General features: G+C 53.0%; 1 protein-coding gene across 4 annotated transcripts in view; it reads right to left on the reverse strand.

Moving 5' to 3' along the window:
* LOC122366239 (trithorax group protein osa-like) overlaps window positions 1-19,944 on the reverse strand; it is a 96,013-nt gene that overhangs the window by 60,350 nt on the left and 15,719 nt on the right. For 3 of the 4 annotated variants that reach the window (XM_043338243.1, XM_043338242.1, XM_043338241.1), the window contains exon 3: window positions 4,830-4,930. In XM_043338243.1, the coding sequence (XP_043194178.1) occupies window positions 4,830-4,901 (72 nt within the window). In that variant the 5' untranslated portion in view covers window positions 4,902-4,930. Of the gene's footprint in view, window positions 1-917; window positions 1,121-4,829; window positions 4,931-19,944 lie in introns of those variants that run through there. The other variant, XM_043338244.1, reaches the window with a different exon arrangement.

Consider the following 19,944-nt stretch of genomic DNA (forward strand, 5'->3'; position numbering starts at 1 on the left):
ATCATCCGAGCCACAGAGCACGAAGCCGGTCGGAGTTGGGTACGAATATGTAATGGTTCGTTTATCAGGCTGAAACGTGTTGCAGCACCTGACCCGGTTGAAGTTCGAGTAAGGAGTAGGCGGCGCCACTCCCCTTCGGCCGGTTGGACGTTTCGTGTCGGGTCCACCCTGGGATGAGTCTGAGTCGGGGCTGCGCACCTGACTCAGACCCGCACGATGTCAGACACCCGGCACTCCCTCCCCTGCCAGCTCCTCATCCCTCTCTCTCCAGGAGTGCACACCTGTTACCTCGGGACTCTCGACAGAGCCCGTCTCTAGGCCTCGCCCATTTATGATGCAACACCACCATCCGCGGCGCCTGCACTAAACGCATACCACCGCGCTCGCCGCAAGCTTGCGAGCCACGCTCCCGCCGGCACTGTACACAATCGCCCACGCATACTGCAGCGTCTCAACAGCCTTTTGCACAGGCACGCTGATGCTTCAATGCGACTCATAAACCTCCAACAGGCGTCCGGCATCCTGCAGCCATCCACCTGCGCGCCGGTGCTGGCACGCCATCCCGAGGGCCTCCGCACGGCCGCGGACCGCTGAGGCTATCAATCGGAATGCCCCGACACGCTCAAAACGCCGAGCACGGCACCCAGCACGGCCCGGTACGGCCGGCCGTAGCGGGCGTGCCGGCCACGTCAGCGGCGCGACGTGCCGCCGTTTCGGTCGACAGGGGAGCAGATGGGGCGGTGAGCTGTCAGATCCTGTGCGACGGGTCGCTCTCAGTGCTCCGCTCACCATCTGCGCTCACCGGTCTGCGGTGGAGGCTGGGACGGATTGCAGAGATCAGACAGGGCGGCCGGTGTCACCGTCACGGACCGATGGCAGTGAGGGTCGTCACCGCGCCGGACGGAGCGCGTACACACCTGATGTCAGCAGACGGACCGTGAAGCAGACGGTGCCGCAGACAGGCTGGCAGTCGGAATTACAAGCGGCTTCAGAGGCTTATAGTTGGGACCGCAATAAGCCTCACAAACTCGCAGACAAGCGTGCAAACGACTTTGTAGCTAGTCTAGAGTGAATCACACGCGCGTAGACGGGCGCACTGATGTTCCTCGAGTTTTAAACTACACTCAGCACTCGCCGGCACTCACAGACACACACTCGGTTCTCAGCTGCGCACACCAGCAGTCACGGTCACCTGCGATGGTCGCAGGTGCCGCGGGTGACCCGCACCGTGCGCCTTCACTCAGCTGACTGGCGCCACCGCGCGGCCGACCCGGCTCTCACGCCAGCGCTGCCGGCGGCGCGGCGGTGGGCGGCGAGCGGCAGCGCGAGCGGTGGCGGCTGACCTTACCGTGCGACCCTGTGGTATTTTACGTAGACAGAATATCCAGCAGTGATTGATATCTATTAGGATGGTTATCTATATAGGATGGTTATATAGGATGATTTTAGGTGAGTGAGAAAAAAAAAACAAGTCATAGGGAATGCTCATCTCAGCTTGGCAGCTTTTGTAAAAGGGTCTCAAGAGTCCCAAAAACGTGTTGGGAGTGTGGCGCTCCTGTTTTATCTCGCTATGTAACAGCGTCCCATGCGATTATTTACCATAGATACCACTGGAAATGATCACATTTGCCATGGTGTATCGTTAATTGTCAGCAGGAATAAACTTCACAGCGCCAGATGTGGTCGGAGACGTGAGCCTCTGACGGGCTAAAATACCAGCTGTTTCTCCTCACATCGCCCACCTGCGATATAAGAGTGTCTTCATAGTCGCTCATGCATATCTGGCTTTGACGCAAATATACGCACCTATCATACCTATAACCTACTTGTATGCTTGAGCGCAGGGAAAAGCAAGACAAAGGGCAAAAAAGCCCAGGCATGTCGTTCGTGTTTTCATTATGCAGCAATTCTGTCTGCCTATGTCTGACTTTGTGACTGGTCTCTCTTCAAGTTTGAATCAGGAGCCGACGTGATAAGCACGAACGCGTCCCCATACCGGCGCGGCGGTCGGCCCAACAGCTCGACGTTCGGCGGAGGCCGGTCTCTCTCCCTCCCGGTACCGGTATGTGTCGGCTCTCTATCGGCTCCTATCGGCGCCGGAAACTCCAGCCGACACACCCGTCAGCGGACCGACACACCCGACAGCGGACCGACACACCCCTCCGGTCCGGATCGGGCCGGGTGGGTCCGTAGTCCGTACCGACTGGGCCGGTATCCCGGCTGGCACCGCACGGCACCGGTCGCTCTAGCAGAGCTGCCGCGCTGCCGCGGTGCAAATCTCCGACACGCCACGCGGAGGCGGCGCTCGGTCTACATTCAAACGCTCAGGCGCACCTGCGTTGATGCTGCGTTTCAATGAAGGGCGTGTATCATGCTGAAGACAGGTGAGGATGAGTTGAAGGTACAGGCTGTCAGGTTAAATGGTGTTTGAACGATACGACCACGGGAATAGTGTGGTTCTTGTCCACAGATGTGCGGTTGCGGTGGCAATGAAGTGCCCATAACTGATGTGCACCATGCAGTGACCATTATTTGCATCACCGCGCGCATGTTTATCTAGTTTAAAGATACGGCAAGAGAAAGGAAACGGGGGGGGGGGGGGGAGCAGGGCGCAGCGACATGGCTCGGGGCATAGTATGGGATATGCCTACACAACACAGAACGGTGCACAGCACGGAGCATGACACATGACCTGCTATGCCACGGCGTGACAAAATACGCCAGCGGGCGCTGCACACTGCACATACGGACCGGAACAGTTGCTGACAACCGCGACTGTAACCCCACCGAGCTGCGGTGGCGAGGTGACGACTCTTACCACCCTCACACGGACACGGCTCGTTCCCGGGCCATTAGGTGCCCACTGGCCGGAGAGGCCGCCGTGGACGGGGTACGGTGTGTCTCCCACGGTCATCAGATGATTAGAGCGACGTCCGTGTGAATGGAAGGAGACCGACAAACCCTCACCCTGCGCCGAGTAAACTAACCCCATCCGCTGCCCCGGGCGCCGCGTCACAATCGGGTTGAGGCAGTCTAAACACTATAGACTCTTGATAAGGTCCAAGACGGTCACAATAATCAGTCTGAAATTTTACTCACAGTAGAGCTTAAGCCTACCAGAGCAATCAGTTTGGTATAGGGACTGCGGATAACAAACAGTTGCCACCTGGCGCAGTGTTTGGTTGGGTATTTGTATTGTGTACCTAAGGCACTAACCAGACCATGCAACGCCGCGTTTCCTTTGTTCAATGTAAGGCAAGCGTGGATGAACGTTGATACAATTCGTAATTGAAAGCGGAAAAGTCTTAGAAGATATGCCTGACATGTGACGACACATAGTAACCGGGCAGCAGTTGGTCCCCTCCCCATGCTCGCATTAATCCACCTGCTTCAATCAGCATTCCAAACACGTCCTGTTCCTGAATCGAGGAACAATGGTGGGCGACCTCTGAGGCATACCTTTACGAAATTAAACCTCCTTCACAGTCTAACACAAAGATACCGATCGAAAGAAATGACTCAAAACACAACCCCGGACGCTTCATGTATCCTGCAGCTGTTGCTGGTTCACCCAAATGGCAAACATCAATGTTGCACGTTTTTCACCAGAAGCTAATGGCGCAAAACAGTGCCCGGAAATGTGACGACGCATACCAAGTCGACGCACCCAGTAGACTCCCCCCTCTCCCCTCCCCCTCCCGTCCCCCCGTCAGTCACCGGAAGTCTGATAGGTGTGCGCGGTGTGGCGTAGGAACGCCGGCTGCGGCCCTCACCTACCGTGACCCCAGCGCGGCACGAACTCTGGACGAAGTTCACCGGTCCGCCGCCAGAGGCGCCACTGTCGGGCTGGACTGGTTAGCGAGCACTGGCGGTACCGGTGCCAGCTGCACCGAGACTCGTTTGCCCCCAGAGAAGAGACTGGCATCGCTTGGCGTCGGTGTGGCTGTCTCTAACCGCTGTCACCCGACGGGGGCGGGGCGGGATGGACGGTATTCAAAGATCGGGATCAGGAATTTGGCCGCCTTTGAGGTCATGCACCGGTGTGTGCAGAGGCGATAATCCAGTAGTCCGCCAGCAGGTCTGCATTAGCATACCTGCAACGGCGACCGCGGCGACAGCACACATCTCTGACCAGACGCTTCCATTTTCACTTGTCCCAGCGCTCCACAGACCCGCCCTGTCGGTCTCAGGACCGCCACAGACCGACAAAGACTTTAGACCAGGCTATCCCCGTCTTTCGCAACGTGAGTCCATTCCTGTCGAGTTGTCGACAGATTATCCAAACCAGAGCCGAAGTCTGGGCAGGCCGGAAACGTGAACGGAATGCATGGCTCCCGAGACGCTGCCAAGTCGCCAATGCTGAATCTGGGGCGGGGCCAGGGGTCGACTCGTCCACCGTCCGCGAGCGAAGTGGGGAAGGGGAGGGGAGGACAGCTCGTGCCAGGGGCGACTTAGTTAGTCACGACTTGGTGACGCAATCTAAAGGCGGCTTCACACCGCGCTGGCACCAGTTCACACCATCTGTTTCAGGATAACAAAGGCACCGGGGACCCCAACTCACGGAGAAGCATTCCGTTTGATACATGACCAAAACGAGAGAACGAGAAAGCACCGAGCCGCCTAGTTTCACTGGGCGAGTTCACGACCTGAGAGCCCGCACCGGTCATCCGAGCGGCGTTCCACAAAAATGGCCTCACGCGCGCCATCGGTAGCCCATCTCGAGCCACAATCGGAGCGCGGTTGGAGCGCGGTTGGTGGGAGAGGGTGGCTGCCGGAGCCGGTCGGCCGCCCACTGACCGGACTCCGGCGGGTCTGGACCGGTCCCTCACCTGAGTTTCCGCTGGAGGAGGCGGTCCACCGGACATCTCCCGGGCGGGTCCTCCCCCGTCCGGGCCGGACATACAGACGGCAGCGGGCCGCCGCCGGCCGCCTGAAACGGGACGGGGCACAGTCAGGTCACAGGTCAGGTCAGTGTCAGGTCAGGTCACAGGACAGGTAGCTGGCAAGTCATTACCACATTAGGCAAGGTCAGGTAAGGTCAGCAACGGGTCGTTCCACTCATTCCCATCAGTGGAACGACCCATCCCATCTCATCCGAACTTAACCTCAGGTTAAGTTCAGGACATGCCATGTCACATGGGCTAAGAGGATTGTCTAACAATAAGAGACCACAGAAAAAGGTCAAAATCAACCCATGTGTGCACTTGTCATTCATTCATAATTAATCAATATAATTGTAGCTGGGAACCAGGAAGTCAGTCACATACCTACGATACAATTTTGCACGCTCGTTCCGACCTGTTGCAAAAGCCCACACACAATCAACCACCGTGGCTACGGTCCGTGCACGGCACAGCACGCCTGTCGATCACCGGCCAGAGCGGAGTGCGGCGCCGACCGTGGCGAGCTCACTTCAGAAACTGACGCAACGTTCGTGGAAGCATTGCACTCGGTCAGCCTTAGCGAGTGCCCGGACAGAAACATGCAAATTATTGAGTTTGCCGAGCCAGGGACTGGCTCACTAAACAGTCGGGGAATGACCTGAAAATCAGTCACCTGTAGGCCTAAGGACTAGAGACCCGACCATTACATTACCAGCTACCCGCTACTTAACCAGTCAGCCCCTCCCTCCACTGACAAACCAGTCCATCTCACTAGCCAGCCCTAGGCTGACACACGAGCCGTGCACCAAGCGGGCCGCGTCAGGACCGGCCGTCGGACTTCACAGAACGGTCCCCAGTGATGAATGGGTCACGGGACGGGAGCTCGAGGGAGCCGGAGCGCCCAGTCATCCACAGCGAACCGCAGCGCTCGCCGCCGCGTCACCGTGCAGTGGGTGCCGAGCTGACTCAGAGCTCTAGGGGATCAGAGAGGCTGGCCAGATTAAAGGTAGTGTGCCACCTTTGAAAGATTTCCCATTTTATTTTTCCTAGGATAAGAAGCTTCTGTTTTTACCTAATATCGCAAAAAAAAATCAAAAATGGGCCTGGAATAGTGCCTTTTTCGCCTAAAAGTTTACCGGTTTTTAGATATGTATAACAACTGTAGTGGGCTCACCTGTACCTAAACAGGCGTCGGCAACAATCGCGAATGCGGCGCACATGTGACAATAAGCAAAGGTCGTTATAGTGTTACGACCATACGACGTACGGGAATGAGTTATCAGCTGTCTAATCGTAGACAACACAATGTCGAGCCTTAAACTGTAAGCCTGTATTGGTATTGTTTCTTTTATTTGGCTGTCGAACATTATTTATGGTTTGAAATATGATTTTATGTAAAATAATTGATATGAAAAAGCCGTCTCATAAGTTATGACCCCATTTCACCACACGCAAGTGGCAGAAATGACAATGATCAGCTGACGTATTTTTCTTGGCCGAAGTCAGAGCGCGCAGCCCGACGCACCACCACCGCACCACAAAGTATGAGCAGAAGCCGCGCCAAAAGCCAGGGCCCCGGTAACGTGAGGTAGCCGAGTCGGGGCAGCGTGCGCTGACCCAAGCCGGGGCCGCAGCTTTGGGCGCGGTCTACCGCATCCCCGCGGGCAGCCCCGGGCTATCACATGACACCGGGAGGACGCGCGGCTCCGGCTTGGGTCACGCACGCTGCCCTGACTCGGCTACCTCACGTTACCGGGGCCCTGGCTTTGGGCGCGGTCTACCGCACCACCTAACAGGCGTGTTCGAAACCGCAGGAGCTGATGATGAACGGGTTTATCGAAACTTGATTGGATGAGCATATCGGTAATAGCGATTTCAGTGTGTGCATTTATTGTTCATAGTGGTGTGAAATGCGGTTGGGGTACGACCGACAACCCGTCGGGGCGAATTTCGCACTGGGGTACTCAAAATTTGAAGAATTTAAGACGTTTCCATGAGTTTTGAAGGTATGGATAAGTTCTAAAAATCCGGTTCTCCTTATCTGGGTCATTAACTCCATACGGTCCAGGAAAGCTGGCACACTACCTTTAAGAATTTAAGAGGGGCCGGCTTCACCGCTAAATCGGGCATCAAGCGCCACCACAGTTACTCGAGCCAAGTCAACATCACGAATCACGGACTAGGCCGGCTCGTCCAAGAAATGTTGGGACTGCCGTCACCGTCACCGGAGCTCAAGAAAGCTAAAAAGAACACCAACCACCTTACCGTCCGCCGTGACACATTGATGGTTGAGTGACGGTATGCAATGATAGTACGTTAGGGCTTCTCATACCGTTCGCTCCTCTGATCTGTTACACAGAGTTGGCTGTTGTTGGCCGTCTGCACCCAAATCGTGTTATCGTTCATATCATGATCGATAACAAGACGGGCCGACGACGAGTGTCTCGATGGTGTTAAGGACTGAAGGTTGTAGTGAGGGGCCGGGGGGTGGGGTCATTTTTCGCAGCCTGTCACTCAATCCCCACTCATCACACCGTCCGTCGTCTCTGAGCGCGCGTCTCGGACTGTTCGACCACGTGGTGTTTGCTTCTTCCCCGGGCCTGTCCCACCACCCTCCCTCCCTCTGTTTACTGCGCGTGCCTTATCTCGGGTCAGCCTCCTCCCCTCTGCCTCGGGTCGTGTTTCCCCTCTCCTCTTCCACAGACACACGTCTCTACCGTCTTCGCGCCCCCCCCCCCCTGCCCCTCCCCTCCTTCCTCGTGCCTGCTGCCGGCCGCTCACTGACCTTCGAGCCCCTAATCGACAATAGGTGGGCCCTATTACTGATTAGGGCTTCTCATACCGTTCGCTCCTCTGATCTGTTACACAGAGTTGGCTGTTGTTGGCCGTCTGCACCCAAATCGTGTTATCGTTCATATCATGATCGATAACAAGACGCCAAACACGCCAACGGAGCAGAATGTACAATACAAAAGCGGGCAGATATATGGGCAATCGTCACACACCCGTCGTTTCTCACCTGACGGAGGACACTCACTGCTAGCCCGCCTCGCTCCGGCCGGCGCTGGCTCGAATCCAATCCATGACACCCGCAACTAGACATGTGAGCCACAGACACCCCTCCCCCGCCGGCTGGCCCATGGCCGCGCAGTCCCCCCCCCCCCCCGTCCGTCCGTCCCGCCCCGTCTCGGCTGGCCCATCGCTTTACAGCACTGAGAAAACAGTTTCTCCATATTCGGTCTCGGAGACCAGTTTTCGGGCTAATGTCCCCTATTCAAAACAGACGACACATTTTGAGAATACTCTCTGAGCAACGCCATTGATCGCAGAAACAGATTTAGGCAGTACTGCATTATCGATGTCAAGCCCTAAAATCATATCATATCCATATCCATATCAGATCCACATCATATCCATCATATTCATCATATCAGATCCATATCATATCCATCATATCTTATATGGATAGGTCATCATATCCATATCAGATCTTCCCCAGATCGTCGTAGGAGACCTGTGAACAGTCGATGGTGTAATACATCATCGCAGACCTTTCTCAGGTCATCATGATTCATGTGAGACCTTGTGGAGGTCGTCAGTCGTCATGTCATGCCTCAGTCCAGGTCAGCGGATCATATTGAACTCTGATCATGTGTCAGACTTGGTCTAGGGTGTTTTGTCACACTGAAACGAAGAACCGTTAGACTCCGAATGTCGGTCGTGATAGTCATAGGTATAACGATTTTACCCCAGGTCATCGTGTGGGATCGATGCCAGGCCATCTTATTGGACCTTTGCCCAGGTGATTGTATAATAATAGTGCTTTACCATAGTCATCATTGCAGATCTTTTCTTGGTCATCATATCAGACCTTAATGAAGGTCGTCATCAGACAATAGCCTTGGTCATTGACCGTAGTTACCTCAGATCCCGTAATGGAACTTGTCCAGGAATTGTAGCACAAGTCAACAAAGTCATCTAATCAGAACTATTCACAGGCACGGTGCGAGACCTTTGTGGTGATCGTAATATAAGACAATATCTCAGATCAGTGTGTCGGATCAACCAAGGTCAGAATATAATACCGCGTTCTGGATATTGTGTAATAGTTAGCCAAAGTCGTCGTCACAGACCTTTCCCATGCAATCTGGGCAGACCTTGTGAAAGTCGTGATAGAGGGCCTTAGCCCAGATCATCGTATCAGATCCATCCAAGATAATCGTCTTAGACCGTTCCAAGTCATCATCAGACCTTTGTAGAGTCGTGATATAAGACCTCAGCCAAGGTCACCGTACCATATCGCGTTGGGTAATACCTGACCCAAGGCATCGTCACAGACCTTCCCAAGTCATCGTGCCAAACCTTGTTGAGGCTGTCATCAGATTGTATTCCGTGTCATCTTACCATATTGACGCAATTTCCGTATCAGCTTTTGGCCAGCAGCGAGCACGGCCCCCACCCTCCCGTCCCCGACACCCTCGTTTGTCGACGTCCACGGGTCATCGGACCCGGCTAATGGGGCCATGGGCCCGCTCAGCGCCTGTTGACATATCCGCTTCGGTTGACTTCCCGACGCTCTGTTTCACGCAGCTAGACCCTCTCCCCATGGTGCCCACTCGCCCGGTCTAATTGCCGGTGCTCTGTTTCACGCAGCTGTGCCCCTCTCCCCCACACAGGCCGCCGCCTGCAGCGAATCACCGTTTCACGACGGGCTATCCGGCGAGTATAGGACCAAATTTGTACCCAATCTCTTTACAGCAAAATCTTTCTCATGAGGTTACTTCAGTGAGTTAATCGGTGATACTCTCTGACATATGACAAATGACAAAGCAGGCATAGCAACAATTATTGCAGCCCCAGCTGATAGCTTCTAAGATCCACACGGACACTAACTGACCAAATCTGCACCCAACCTGCACCAGATGTGCACCAAATGGACCATATGTCGGTCGTGAAAAAACGGCGAATATGACGCGGTGCCGTAGCCGCCCCGAGGATCATATGCGCGGTTAGCCCGGTACCTGGCGTATCTCATTAGCCGAGTCGGTGAAGTAGGCACACCTAGACAGGAGCGGCTGCTGTTGACGTTCCTTGCCGTGTCGGTATGGTTTATACGTAGACTGGGTCGGCTGGTACTGCGATTAGCCGAGTCGGTATAACGTTCATGCCGAGGTCCTGCCGACCGAGTCTGTATGACTTAGATGATCAGATTACATCTGCTGTTACGTTGTTATACCATTCTCGTACGTATGATGTTCGCACGCAAATGCACTGTATCACATAAGCCGAGTCGGTGAGATGTTCACACCTGGACTGGAGCGGCTGCTATGTATGCAATTGCCGAGTCGGGATGTGGTTCTTACTCCGACTGGAGCGTCTGGTACTGCGATTAGCCGAGTCGATAAGGTGTTCAAGCCCAGACTGGAGCGGCTTACTTTCTCATGCCAGCCGAGTCTAGATTACAGTTTGTAATCAGACTGGAGCGACTGTTACGTTGTCGTGGTATTCGAGCATGTACGAGTGCACGCGCACAAAAAAAGAGATGCTACTGGTCTCATGAGCCGAGTCGGTATCAGTTACGTAATCCGACTGGAGCGGCTGGTACGGTATAAATATCACATAAGCCGAGTCGGCGAGATATTCACACCTGGACTGGAGCGGCTGTTATGTATGCAATTGCCGAGTCGGGATGTGGTTCTCACTCCGACTGGAGCGGCTGGTACTGCGATTAGCCGAGTCGATAAGGCGTTCAAGCCCAGACTGGAGCGGCTTTATACTTTCTCATGCCAGTCGAGTCCGAATTACAGATTGTAATCAGACTGGAGCGACTGTTACGTTGTCGTGGTATTCGAGCATGTGCGAGTGCACGCGCAAAAACAAAAAAGATGCTACTGTTCTCATGAGCCGAGTCGGTATTAGTTACAGAATCCGACGGGAGCGGCTGTTACGGTATTAATATCACATAAGCCGAGTCGGTGAGATATTCACACCTGGACTGGAGCGGCTGCTATGTAGGTATGCAATAGCCGAGTCGGGATGTGGTTCTCACTCCGACTGGAGCGGCTGGTACTGCGATTAGCCGAGTCGATAAGGCATTCAAGCCCAGACTGGAGCGGCTTTATACTTTCTCGTGCCAGTCGAGTCCGAATTACAGATTGTAATCAGACTGGAGCGACTGTTACGTTGTTGTCGTGTTATTCGAGCATGTAGGTACAAATGCACGCGCAAAAAACAACAAAGATGCTACTGTTCTCATGATCCGAGTCGGTATTATTTACATAATCCGACGGGAGCGGCTGTTACGGTATTAATGTCACATAAGCCGAGTCAGTGAGATATTCACACCTGGACTGGAGCGGCTGCTATGTATGCAATTGCCGAGTCGGGCTGTGGTTCTCACTCCGACTGGAGCGGCTGGTACTGCGATTAGCCGAGTCGATAAGGCATTCAAGCCCAGACTGGAGCGTCTTTTTTCTTTCTCATGCCAGTCAAGTCCGAATTACAGATTGTAATCAGACTGGAGCGACTGTTACGTTGTCGTGGTATTCGAGCATGTAGGTACAAATGTACGCGCAAAAAAAAGTGTTACTGGTCTCATGAGCCGAGTCGGTATTAGTTACATAATCCGACGGGAGCGGCTGGTACGGTATAATATCACATAAGCCGAGTCGGTGAGATATTCACACCTGGACTGGAGCGGCTGCTATGTATGCACGACTCCTACTGGTCTCATGAGCCGAGTCGGTATTAGTTACGTAATTCGACGGGAGCGGCTGGTACGGTATTAATATCACATAAGCCGAGTCGGTGAGATATTCACACCTGGACTGGAGCGGCTGTTATGTATGCAATTGCCGAGTCGGGATGTGGTTCTTACTCCGACTGGAGCGGCTGGTATGCGATTAGCCGAGTCGGTGAGGCGTTCAAGCCCAGACAGACTGGAGCGGCTTTATACTTTCTCATGCCAGTCGAGTCCGAATTACAGATTGTAATCAGACTGAGAGCGACTGTTACGTTGTCGTGTATTCGGCATGCAATCAGCCGAGTCGGTGAGCGTTCAAGCCCAGACAGACTGGAGCGGCTTTATACTTTCTCATGCCAGTCGAGTCCGAATTACAGATTGTTATCAGACTGGAGCGACTGTTACGTTGTCGTGTATTCGGTATGCGATTAGCCGAGTCGGTGAGCGTTCAAGCCCAGACAGACTGGAGCGGCTTTATACTTTCTCATGCCAGTCGAGTCCGAATTACAGATTGAAATCAGACTGGAGCGACTGTTACGTTGTCGTGTATTCGGTATGCGATTAGCCGAGTCGGTGAGCGTTCAAGCCCAGACAGACTGGAGCGGCTTTATACTTTCTCATGCCAGTCGAGTCCGAATTACAGATTGTAATCAGACTGGAGCGACTGTTACGTTGTCGTGTATTCGGTATGCTATTTGCCGAGTCGGTGAGCGTTCAAGCCCAGACAGACTGGAGCGGCTTTATACTTTCTCATGCCAGTCGAGTCCGAATTACAGATTGTAATCAGACTGGAGCGACTGCTACATTGTCGTGTATTCGGTATGCGATTAGCCGAGTCGGTGAGGCGTTCAACCCCAGACAGACTGGAGCGGCTTTATACTTTCTCATGCCAGTCGAGTCCGAATTACAGATTGTAATCAGACTGGAGCGACTGTTACGTATCGTGTATTCGAGCATGTACGATTGCACGCGCAAACAAAAAAGGATGCTACTTGTCTCATGAGCCGAGTCGCGCACATCGTCATGTCTACATGTGTCATGTGTTGTAACAATTTAAACTGTCGGGCGGGCGTCCTGATATCTACTGTTGCTAGCACGTTAACTTGACTTACCGGCCATGACAGTCCCCTTATGTATGTGCCTCTGCGCTGCGGACCAGGTACTCCGTCGCGCCACACTCACTGTCGTCTCTCGTTTCTCACTTATCCTGCTCGCTCATTTTTCGCAGCCTGTCACTCAATCCCCACTCATCACACCGTCCGTCGTCTCTGAGCGCGCGTCTCGGACTGTTCGACCACGTGGTGTTTGCTTCTTCCCCGGGCCTGTCCCACCACCCTCCCTCCCTCTGTTTACTGCGCGTGCCTTATCTCGGGTCAGCCTCCTCCCCTCTGCCTCGGGTCGTGTTTCCCCTCTCCTCTTCCACAGACACACGTCTCTACCGTCTTCGCGCCCCCCCCCCCCCCCTGCCCCTCCCCTCCTTCCTCGTGCCTGCTGCCGGCCGCTCACTGACCTTCGAGCCCCTAATCGACAATAGGTGGGCCCTATTACTGACTGACGGCTGAGGTATAGCAGGTAGGTGCAGTTCAGTGACCGTTGACGCTCCAGCGACAAGGGTGACGACCCTGCCGATTAAGGCACTGACCGGACGGGCCACGGCTCACGCACGGGGTATTTCAGGATCGTCACGGTTCGCGAGCAGCACGTCCGGTCGCCCCCTCCAGCTGGGCTTATCAGGCTAGTGACGGGGTTCGTCCGTCTGGGTGGGTTACGGTTCGTAAGGTCGGATTATAGTGCACCGCGTCAGAAAGCAGTCAGCCAGCGTGGAGCTTATTTGATTCGGACCACGTCAGCAACTTTATGATGCCATCATAAGTGATGACGACCTTTAGACAGAGGGACAGACTTGTGCCAAGGTCCCAAAAAGGTCCGAGATCCAGGGTTCGCAGAGTCCAAGGTCTGGGACCTTGATGGATCCTGGACCTTGCATTGTCATTTTTGTCGTGAGACCTTGGAAACCCAGGACCTTAAAACATCCATATGCCGCGAGACCTTGGAATCCCAGGACCTCAACATTTGCATATGTCGCGAGACCTTGGAATCCCAGGACCTCAACATTTGCAGATGTCGCGAGACCTTGTAATCCCAGGACCTCAACATTTGCATATGCCGCGAGACCTTGGAATCCCAGGACATCAACATTTCATGTGACATGAGACCTTAGAAACCCAGGACCTCAACATTTCATATGCTGTAAAACCATGATTGGAAACCCAGGGGACAGGAGAAGGACCTCAAAATTTTGGTATGCTGCAAGACCCTGCAGAATGCAGATCTTCAGTCCCAGTTTTCTTATTTGTCATGGGATCTTAGGAGAAGGGCCGGGACTTACACCATCATTTTGTTGAGGAATCTCAAGAATCCTGGAGCTGAACCATGAGGTTTATGTTGCACATGGGCCACTTAGGACCCTGCACTAGGTTTTCTCTGTAGACATTTCTGACTTCAATAAATATATATGGTTGAGCCACCAGCTGCAAGGGCTTAAGATAGATACATGAAGAGAAAACGAACCAGACTGTGTAGAGTAGTGTAGACATATGTATATAGAGCCAAATCGTTGTCATGGCTGTGAGGCAGAACTGGAACAAGAGACCTGGCAGCTTTTTACATTATCAATGTTGTGGATTATGAAACTGTCAAACAGTGGACAGTGGTGGTTTGGAAAACTCTTTTCTAATCTCACCTCACATATTTTCTGGGTTGTGATATGCCGGGCTTGAAGCTACTTGGAAGCTACCAACTTGACCAAGTAAGTGTCAAACTTAATTATTTGATTTGCAAGTCATCAGATCACCATTGAGCAATGAGCATCCAATATAAGCAATGAATCCATGACAGTTCAGCTTTTTCGTTTAGCAGGTTTTCGTCGGACAATTTTTCGTCTGCAGATTTTCGTCCGCAGACTTTCGTCTATGCATTTTTTCGTCTGTGCATTTTTAACTCCGCACATTTTTTCGTAAGGACATTTTCCGCCTCGTCCAGACGAAAAAATGCCGGACAGAAAAATACTCAGACGAAAAATATACCAAACCAATTCGTACCTACAGACGAAAAAATGCAAGACGAAAAAGTCGGACGAAAATCTGCCGACGAAGAACCGTCGGACGAAAAAATTGTCAGATGGAATTTTGTTCAGAGCCTTCAAGTTATTGTGAATGAACAGTAAGAAAGTTTTGCGCTCGCTGATACTCTAATTCTATTGGCTTAGTCGATCAGTTTTTCTGTTAGCGCTCGCGCAAACAAGACTTAGAACATATTTGAGTTTTTATCCTAGGTATTATGTAATGTGCAGAAAATCGAAAGCATATACCTATCCAATTCAGTTTTTCCATTTTTATGAAGCCTGTAGGTTTTATTTCTTGTTTTTTGATATTGCCTGAAATAATACTTTGATGTCTGTCTTCAATAACTGTAAGGTGCTATCCTACATTCCTAATGATCAGGTAAGATTGATTTGAAAGGGACATGACAATACAAAATGCAAGGTACCTACCACCTACCTATATTTTTATGAATTTGTCAAGCTAAAGAAGGAGAGATTGATATTATGATTCATCTTTAACTTGTGTTGAAGCTCCCCCTACCTATGTTGGTAAATGATAAAACCACCACAGGTTTCCATAGGTTCTGTCCCTTTCAATGTTGCTGGGCATACGTTGGCAGAATATTTAGAAGTAAGTCTGCTCATCAGAATGTTAGTTTAAGTTCTTGTTGTGGGACCCTGAATACTTTGGATCCTGAGATGTAGGTATTCTTGCCGTGGGACCTTGAGGACTGTGGACCCTGAACTCTGAAGTGTATACTTGTTATGGGACCTTGGGGACTGTGGATCCTGAAATTTACACTTGTCGTGGGACCCTAGGGACTGTGGATCCTACAATGCATTCTTGTCGTGGGACCTTGGGGACTGTGGATCCTGCAATGTATACTTGCCGTGGGACCTTGGAAACCTTGGATTCTAGAAATTGAAATTGCCGTGGGACCTTGGAAACCTTGATTCTAGAAATTGAATTTGCCACGGGACCTTGGAAACCTTGGATTCTAGAAATTGAATTTGCCGTGGGACCTTGGAAACCTTGGATTCTAGAAATTGAATTTGCCGTGGGACCTTGGAAACCTTGGATTCTAGAAATTGAATTTACCGAGGGACCTTGAGGATCTTGGACCTTGATTTTTGGTCACGGCACAAGTCTGCAGAGGGAAGTTGACGTTTTTAACAATCAGATTCGCCAAGATAACGGGGGTTGACTGTGACAGGTCCTGAAGTGACTGTCAGTCACGGCGCGTAATGCTCCTTGTTAAGACAATGTCCTTGCTCATCTACAGATAACAGTTTAGTTCAGTAATCTGCTCCTAATCAAAGTAGATAAGTACCGTGCGTCAGCGCGTAGCCTCTCACTTACTGAAGAGAGTACCTACTTTGCGGGAGCGAGTGGGCTCAGCACACTACCGCGGGCTGTCACAATATATCACCGGTAGCGACGGTCGTACAGGTCACTGAGTGACCCCCAGCATTGACCCCGGTGACCGCAGGTCATCACCAAGTGACCGTACCAGCTGGGAACTCCGCGCGGCACCCCTGCGCCCGGTACACGGATAGTCCCACAATTATTAGCCGTCCACCGCTCGCTCCCTAAGCGCGGTTTTATAACGATGTACGGACGCTGGGAAGCCTGAACAGCTGAGCACGAGCAGGCCACGGCAGCGATATCACTTATCCTTAGACGGCCTAAAACGCTGGGTGATATATACTGAAACAGCCCTGGATGGACAGAAGGATCGGAGTCAAATATTTGCCTCGTTTGGAGAGGAGACTGGAATGGCCGTAAACACCAAAAAAGGAGCCATAAAAGCTGCGCTTTACGATATGTAGTAAAATCCAGGCGTCAGAGGTGCACTTACTGAAGACCAAAGCAGCCACCGACGCCGAATAAAATCAACCTTTGTAGCTCACAGTGGCATCGTATTTGATTCCTCCTCTCGACTTGGTAACAATACCTAAGTTAATCATCTCAGATGGTAGGATGAATGAAAATGAAGTGAAACGTTTCACATCTTAAGTCTCCGAGGTAGCAGCTTCCAAGTCAGGGCTTTTATCCTATTCTGAAACTTCGTTACTGCAACCCTTCCCCCCAAAAAAACTTCCATTCTGCAATATCTACGCCGAAGCTCGCTTAATCCTGCACGGCCTGCGCTAACGCCGTCTCATTTCGCCGACCGGCCCCAACATGCATCTTCGTGACATATTTTCACCACTTTTCACGGTGGTAACGAGCCGTTTCGGTTCCCAGAGTTGTGAGAGCTTCATTCAGAGTACGACACAATAGTAGGGACGAGATAGTGAGTATAGATCCAGCGGAGTTGTGCAGGCAGGTCTCAGCTATAGTTCTAACGCGTAGGCAGGACTAGACTATGGAGAGTAGGACGGCCAGCAGTTAGCAGGGGCCTACATGCAGGTCCAGTTAAATAGTCCAGCCAGTTTCTAAAATTGGACAGAATGGTCCGATATCAGTCCCACAACGGGACGGGCATGACAGGCTCCACAGAGTAGGGCGGGTGGCCACGGTCTGCCGGCCATCCGCAGAGCTTCCTTTCCGACCGGTCCCGCAGCGCGCCCGGCCTGGCTGGGGACGGAACGACCCAGCTGGGGACGGACAATGCCACTGGACGGTGGATGGGGCAGCTCAGGTGGACGGGGGAGGGGAGGGACTTCAGCCGACCCAGGGACGGCCGGACGGAGGTCGCGTGGACAAAGACTGGGGCTGAGAGATTAGCGGCTACCGTTCAGGGCCACAGTGCGGCTCAGCCATCCGGACTGGGAAGCTCTATCCGTCGCGACCGGCGCCGGGGGACTATCAGACGACCCAGACTCATTCAGAATCAGCCACAGCTATGACCTAAGCCAAAGCTGCCGGCTCTAAATAGCATTCAGACATAGACTTTGCCTCAGAAACAAAGCCACCATCCACACACTGCCACAGCAAGCCGGGATATGAGACGACCCCCTGCGACCACGGCATTGCGCCCCGACCGCAGCTCAGGCCGACGCCAGCGGCCACTTTCACCGTGACCCCAGCGACACGCACCGATTCCGACCGCGGCGAGCGCGACATGGCACACAGAACACCGCACGCGCAGCCGAGCCGACCAACGAAAACGACAGCCGGGCAGAAGGCCCACGTCTAGCGGTCTCATCTTTTGGAGTTCTGGTCACTAGCCACAGCCAGCGGGTAAAAACAGTTCGATATCTCGTTTAGACTGTCCTGAGCCTGATTTAGACGCAGGGGCGGATCCAGGAATTTTCGAGAGGGGGGGCGGCAAGTTGAAATAGGGGCGACCTGGCAATCCGGGGGCGCCAAACCGTCGTCAAAATCGAGAGTTTAAAACCCACGCCGTGCGTTGTCACGTCCCCCTAGGTTTTTCGCAAATATCTTTAAAGGGACCCTCCCACCTTAACATTAGTTTTGAGTTGAGATAGCCAAGTTTGCGGCCAGGCTCAGAAACCACCATTTTTCCTGGTCGCAACCCCCGCAGCTTTATGGTGTTCAAGAAATTTCTTCCCTTTACTTGCAGGGTGGGACCAGCGTGGTCCCTATCTCTTAACCATTACGGAAATCTGATGACGTCATCAGGCTTTCGAACGTCCGTTAAATGTTTGACTAAAACGTTTTGTAGCACGCGGTGGTATATGCTCCTTTGCGCGCAACAAATGCCACACTTTCAAATAAAGTCGCTAGGAACAGCGGAGATCCCAAAAAGTAAACAAAAGTAAAAGTCTAATATCTTGAAAACCGGTGAATATTTTTCGATGAAATTTGGTAGATATTCGTTTTTGCTCTTTCTGAACCGAGCGACATCACTTTCATGCCAATTCATTAACTTTTTTGAAGGTGGGAGGGTCCCTTTAAGACGGCTGCGCGCAGCGCCGCCGTTTAAAGATATTTGCGCCCAACCTCTGCTTGGATCGCCCATCCGTCATGGGGAGGCTCACTTTGCTGAAGTCGCCTCATTTCTTCTAAGAACGACCAATTTGCTGTAGGCGGCCCACTTATCTGGGACGCCTATTTTTTGCTAGAAGTGCCCCTCTTCTTCTTGATGCGTCCCGTTTCTACTGGGAGTGCACCTTTTCTGTTAGGGCACGCCTTTGCTGCTGGGGAGTCCCCTTTTCTACTGTGAATGGGGCGGCCCTTTCCTGTTCGGCGACCCCAAATTCTGCTGGGGGTGCCCCATTTCTGCCCAACTTTTGCTGGGGTGCCCCTCTCCTGCAGGGGCACTTATCTTTTGCTAGAGACGCCTCTTCGGGGGGCGCCCTTCCACTGCGGGGGACGTCTCTCTCCTGCCAGAGGCATCCCTTTTCTTCTTATGGGGCTCCTCTTTTTGCTTGGGCGCCCCTCTTCTGCTCGGAGCGGGGCACCACTCTCCTTTTACTGGGGCACAGCCCCTCTGCTGGGGTTGCCCTTCCGCTGCCTCAGGGGCGCCCCTCTTGTGCAGACTATACTCCTTTTCTTCTTGTAATGAGGCGCCCGTCTTCTACCGGGGGCGCCCATCTGCTGCTGGGGCGTCTGTCTTCTGACGGATATTGTCAATGGGGCGCCCCTATCCTGCTTGGCGAGCCCAACCTCTGCTGAAGGCTCCCCATCTCTGATCAACTTTTGCTGTGGCGCCTCTCTTCTGCTGGGGCGCCCCTCTTCTGCTGAGGGCGCCCCTCTCCTGCAGGGGGCTCCTCTCTTCTGCTGGGGCGCCCCCCTTCGCTGGGGCGCCCGTCTTCTGCTGGAGGCTCCTTTCTCCTGCTGGGCCCCCTCCGCTGCCGGGGGCGCCCCTTTTCTGCCAGTGGCACCCATTTTTTATTATGGGGCTTCTCTTTTTCTTTGTTGGGGCGCCTATCTGCGGTTAGGGCGCCCCTCTTCTTCTTGGAATGGGGGCGCCTCTCTACTTTTGCTGGGGCGTCGCTCCTCTTCAGGGGGACACCTCTCCTGCCAGGAGTGCCCCTCTTGAACAGAAGGCATCTTTTTATTCTTGTAATAAGACGCCCCTCTTCTGCTGGGGGCGCCCATCTGCTTCTGGGGCGACTCTGATCTGCTGGGAATGGGCAATTGGGCGTCGCTCTCCTCAGGGGCGCCGCCACGGATTTTTGACTGGGGGGGACGGACTGACCGACTGAAAACCCAAAAGTAGGCATTCTTACCGTGGCTTTTTTGGTCCAATGCATTCAAAGTTTAAAGCAAATATGCCACTTTTACCATTGGGTTTTGAACTGAA

This window comes from Amphibalanus amphitrite, unplaced genomic scaffold (genome assembly GCF_019059575.1).
Source record: "Amphibalanus amphitrite isolate SeventyFive unplaced genomic scaffold, NRLGWU_Aamphi_draft 000792F_arrow, whole genome shotgun sequence".
NCBI lineage: Eukaryota > Metazoa > Arthropoda > Thecostraca > Balanomorpha > Balanidae > Amphibalanus > Amphibalanus amphitrite.